Source organism: Cryptococcus neoformans, chromosome 1, assembly GCF_000149245.1.
Source record: "Cryptococcus neoformans var. grubii H99 chromosome 1, complete sequence".
In the NCBI taxonomy this organism is placed as follows: Eukaryota; Fungi; Basidiomycota; class Tremellomycetes; order Tremellales; family Cryptococcaceae; genus Cryptococcus; species Cryptococcus neoformans.
The window spans coordinates 2,066,384-2,071,383 of NC_026745.1; the positions used below are offsets into that span (position 1 = coordinate 2,066,384).

At 49.8% G+C, this 5,000-nt stretch overlaps 2 protein-coding genes across 2 annotated transcripts in view; one reads left to right on the top strand and one right to left on the bottom strand.

Moving 5' to 3' along the window:
* The window catches only part of CNAG_00786 (hypothetical protein), a 1,042-nt gene extending 836 nt beyond the window's left edge, over positions 1-206 (bottom strand). The window contains exons 1-2 of the mRNA XM_012191039.1: positions 104-206; positions 1-17 (exon numbers count right to left, since the gene is read on the bottom strand). The exon at positions 1-17 is cut by the window's left edge and continues 56 nt beyond it. Of these exons, the coding sequence (XP_012046429.1) occupies positions 1-17; positions 104-188 (102 nt within the window). The 5' untranslated portion in view covers positions 189-206. The remainder of the gene's footprint in view (positions 18-103) is intronic.
* Positions 207-329: 123 nt separating this feature from the next.
* The window catches only part of CNAG_00787 (hypothetical protein), a 5,930-nt gene continuing 1,259 nt past the window's right edge, over positions 330-5,000 (top strand). The window contains exons 1-10 of the mRNA XM_012191040.1: positions 330-455; positions 516-590; positions 645-705; positions 768-886; positions 939-1,073; positions 1,123-1,509; positions 1,568-1,839; positions 1,897-2,226; positions 2,278-4,822; positions 4,882-4,962. Of these exons, the coding sequence (XP_012046430.1) occupies positions 420-455; positions 516-590; positions 645-705; positions 768-886; positions 939-1,073; positions 1,123-1,509; positions 1,568-1,839; positions 1,897-2,226; positions 2,278-4,822; positions 4,882-4,962 (4,041 nt within the window). The 5' untranslated portion in view covers positions 330-419. The remainder of the gene's footprint in view (positions 456-515; positions 591-644; positions 706-767; positions 887-938; positions 1,074-1,122; positions 1,510-1,567; positions 1,840-1,896; positions 2,227-2,277; positions 4,823-4,881; positions 4,963-5,000) is intronic.

A 5,000-nucleotide genomic window follows, 5' to 3' on the forward strand; every position in this document is an offset into this window, starting at 1 on the left:
GAATTTGAAGATTTCAACTGTTTTCGAACGAGGATAGGGGAAAAGCGGCCAGAAACGACAGTGTCAGTTGGAGGTTGTAGTCGTTGTAGCGGGCCATACGCACGATTAGGGCCACCCATGTCTGTTTTGTATGCTTTTATTGAGCTGGTAAATGAGAGATGGAAAAGAGAATATAAAAGTGAAGACATTCGTAAGGCAACATCACGCACGCAACAATTTCTACGCACCACTTCCGTGGATTCGGAAGAAGTGGATGAAGCTTGTTGCGGGCGGGCGCTCCCTGCCGAACACAAACACCTCCCCCGCCGGCCACTCCGCCGCTAAGCGACGACGGCATTTCGTATGGTGTGTCCTATGCATATATAAAGCGCATATACCATAACGACACACCAACGCCTCGCCCGTCTCCATTGCCAGCCATGGTAGCTCAGGCAAGCTCCAAGTCCGGTCAAATGGCAAGCTTGACTATCTTCCCCCTGCATCGATCGTCGCTGACAAGAAGATCTTATGTACAGGACCACAAGCTGTTGATATCAGAGCTTCAGGCTCTTACTGTGGAGACCAAAAGGCGGAATCCAGATGTCAAAGATGTATGTTGTTGAGGTTGACGCTGAGATATGAGCTGTGACGTTAACGGTTGATAGGCCAGCGAGGCTGCGCTGGAAGTTCTCAAGGAAGAGCCATTACGGAGAGAGTCATTGCTGAGTAGGTCTCTCATTGCTCGTTGCCGACGCGCTTGAAAGCGGCATAGCTGACAGAATAATAAGACAATGCGGAGACGCTACTGGAACCTATCACCCTCGGCTGCAAGACCAAGACGGCCAAGGTGATTGGGATAAGTATCGCTGCTCTGCAACGCCTGATATCGCTTGGAGGTCTACCAACGGTGGGTCTCTTGAAGTGCTGGATATATGAGCTTGTACTTATGGATGGCGAAGGAAAAACTGCCGCAAGTGCTTGCCACATTGACAAGCGTAGCAAATCAAGCGGTAGACATTCAGCTCAAGCTTCTCCAGACACTGCTGTCCATCTTGACCTTCAACACTGATGTGCATGACGATGTGCTCGGAAATGTACGTCCCCTATAGAGCTCGAGTGCTTATGGCTAATCTATTCATGAAGGCACTTTTATTATGTTTCAAGCTCCAAGACTCGCGAGTATCTGTAGTCTCGTCCACCGCAGCTGCAACACTCCGACAAGCCGTCATGCTCATCTTCAACCGCGTATCCAGCTCCATCCCTTCAACTCCCACGACCGCCCCCTTAACACTTCCATCGCATCCTCCACAGACTATAGAAGTCACCCCTTCGGCGTTGGACGCATTCAACATTTTTTCCGACCTATGTCTTTTGGCTGCTACGGCAGGATCACATGGTTCGGCATTCAGTTTATGGAAAGGCGGAGATAAGGAGAAGCCAAAGCTCTTGAAGTTGAGTAACCTGCAGAGAACGTTTGCTCTGGAGCTGGTAGAGAGTATATTAAGCGGATATGAAGATGGCGTTAAGAAGGTTCGTCTCTTTTTCTTTCAAGACCACAGCAGTTGTTGATATTGGGAAACCTACCTAGCGGCCAGAGTTATTGTTCCTCCTTCAACACTCTCTTCACCCTCTACTCCTCAAGCTGCTTGCCGAAAAACCGACTTTTCCTATAGCTCTTCGTGTTTGTCGACTGATATTCCTTTTGATCCGCTCGTTCATCGACCAATTACCAAAGGAAATTGAAACATATCTCGTCTCTCTTGTCAAGCTCGGTACAGGCGATGCGGAAGGGGAAGAAAGTAAAGGGAAGGAAAATACACCGCCATGGCTGAAGGCTTTAGCTCTGGAGATTCTGAGAGGGTGAGTGTTCTCACTAGCTTGACAGCAGGGATCGTACCTGACTTGGAACCCGTGCAGAATATGCGGTGACTACTCTTTGTTACAAATCATTTACACCCACTACGACCAGACGGAAGGGCCGAAGCTCTATAACAGAATCATTTCTGCCCTCAGTCACCTGGTCAACGAAAAACCTGCGTTGCTAGGCATCGGCACGCAAATGCACGGCCTTGGTATCCCAGCCACGGACCCTTCGAGCTCAAATACCAGTTTGAACGCCGCGGGCTACTTGGATATGGGTCTCGGCATGGTGGCATCAGCGGCGAGTGTGGGGGTTTCGACTGTGAATGCCATGATGGGAGCTGGTGGTGGAGGGTTGGGACCGCACTCGGCAATGAAGCTGAGATTGTGAGTATACCATCATCGTAATCCGGGGTTGGTAACTGATGGTAAAATCAGGATTGAGCAGCACGACAAAGCTGAAGCACCCCTCATTCCTGAAACGTACATTTACCTCGTCGCCCTCCAATCTCTTGACGCAATAGCTGAAGGCATCTACACCACCGTTGCATCCAAAAATCCTCCACCTGTACCTCTGCAAGACATGGCCTCTTCCGCGTGGCCAGCACTCCTCGCCGCTCTTTCGTACTGTATCGGCACAAACCTTTCTGATAGCCTTTTCGCAGAGGTCCTCACCGCCCTTCAAAACTTTACAGTGGCATGCGGTCTGTTAGGACTCAATACACCCCGGGATGCCCTGTTAAACACCCTTGGCAAGTACGCCGTACCGCCTCCGGCAGTGTCCGCCATGCAATCTTTCATGGAAGCACCCAATACACAAAGGAATTCAGGAGGGATAGCAGCCGATGCTTTGGGATTCGCCTCGTCCTTGGGCGTGAGTGGCCCAACGGGTCCCCCAAGTTTGTCGGAGAGGAATTTGGCGTGTCTGCGGAGTATGGTCAATACCGCTAGGGTGCTAGGGTCGACTCTAGGGAATGCGTGGCATGATGTGCTGGAGATACTTCAAAATGCCAATTTTATGCTCGCCACCCGTCAATCATCACATGCACGTAAACTTACTTCCGGAGAGCCACCCAGACGAACGGTTCAGCAAACCCCAACAGCGGAGTTGCCCGAGACAAAGCCTGGTATCTTGCAAGATCTTGACCCAGAGTCGATACAAGTGTTGATCAACTCATTGTTCGACTCATCCAAGGATTTGTCGGATGAGGCGTTTACGATGTTTATTACCGCGCTCTGTCATCTGAGCTCTGAGATGATTGGGATGGGATCAGTCAGTCCTCCCCCAGCTGCAGAGATCGCCTCTGAAGTCTCCATTCCCTCGACAGGCACGGCCCTCCTTAGTCCGTCTCACGATAGCAATAGGAGAAGAACCAGTGGACTCAATCTATCTCACAGTATCAAATCTGGAGAACGGTCATTTAGTTTGACAAAGCTCAAAGTGGTTTCGAGCCTCAACCTGAACCGGATAGTAACCAATGAGCCAGAAGTCGGATGGACTGCCATCACACAGCATTTGCTTGCCGTGGCTCGACATTTGACTGCGCCTTTTACCATTCGGATACAGGCATCAGATACTCTTGGAGAGCTGCTGTTAGCTGCTGTTAGAGTAGGCAAAGGTTCTAGGATACAGCATCAGGTGTTTGAGGTACTTGTTCATCAAGTGGATGTCTTGCCGATTAGTAACTCTGTCTCGACCGATTTCGATATTCGATCATCGGGTTACCAGACGCTTCATCACTTACTGGAATCATCTGGACATTCACTTCAAGTTGGGTGGAAGACCATTTTCCAGATGCTTGACGGCGCTTGTCAAGACAAATTCACATCTGGAAACGATCTCTCAGCAGAGCCACAACGACCGTCTGTCCTCTCCAACAAGGGTAACGCCAACCTTGTCCGCATTGCTTTTCCATCCCTCACTCTCATCTGCAATGACTTCCTTACCTCACTGGATGGTGAAGCGATGCGCCAATGCATTGCCTGTCTAGGGCTCTTTGGCCGACAAAAGGAAGATGTCAACATCACTCTTGCTGCCATTGGGCTTTTGTGGACTGTGTCTGACGCCGTCCAAGGTGACTCAAAAGAACTTTGGCTGTACCTTTTGACCGAGCTCGTGGGCCTAGGGCGCGATAGTAGGCTGGAAGTGAGGAACAGTGCCATGCAAACACTCTTCCGGTGTGTTGAGCTGTACGGGTTAGGGTTGTCTCCAGAGCTTTGGGAAGATGTGTTCTGGAAGATCATATTCCCTCTATTCGACGACACTCAAGGCGAAGAATCGCAGGTGCTTGCTCTTACGTCGGTCGGCAGTATCTTTGGCTCTTTCCTGTCGTCAACTATTGCCTCACTCCAGTCCTTTGACAAGATTTATCAACATTTCTTGGGTCGTATCAAGCATGCGTTCATGGATGGGCCTCGGGCATGTTGTACTGCTTCATTGACGGCCCTTGAAAAGGTACTCGTCGCCGCGAACGCTAACAGGAAAGAGCTTGGTTTGGTCGTGCCGAAGATTACGGATGCGACTTGGGAAACATTTGTAGCAATGGGCACATCCTTCTCAAAAGGTGAACCATATACTCAGGATAATTTAATCGCACTTGTACAAATCGGATCGCTCTTACATGGCAGCCTCTCTTCCAATGACTCTGAGAAACTCGCCCAACTGTCAGATATCTTGCGCTCAATCATGACCTACGCTCGGTCCCCTGACTATCGACCAGACGTCGATGTCATGTCTCCTCTGCAGACCAAATTATGTCAAGTCATAGCAAACTCCGACATGCTTGGCTCTAGCTTGGTGCTTGGTAACTTGGCGGAGTTTGCTTCTCTCGCATATGTTGGAGTGGGCGACCAAGGGACGGGTTCTAAAATGACCTATGTTGCGCTATCAAAGTGGTCAATGTCAAAGATGGCAGAGGTGTTTGATAAAGCTTGGAAAGAAAAGGAACTGTACGAGGATGGTACCGTGGAAGAGATGCTGGGGGTAAGCTGATAATATATAATGAGCGGCCTTATTTTGTGACACTTGCTAATGATATCCAGGTGTATGCCATACCTATCAAGCTCAAATATGATTGTCCGCCGGCCAACAGGTTTGGTGAAGATCCTCCTCTCTGGAAAAGTGTAAGTAGTCTGAGAGGCCGTTTTGAACGTTGCTAAAC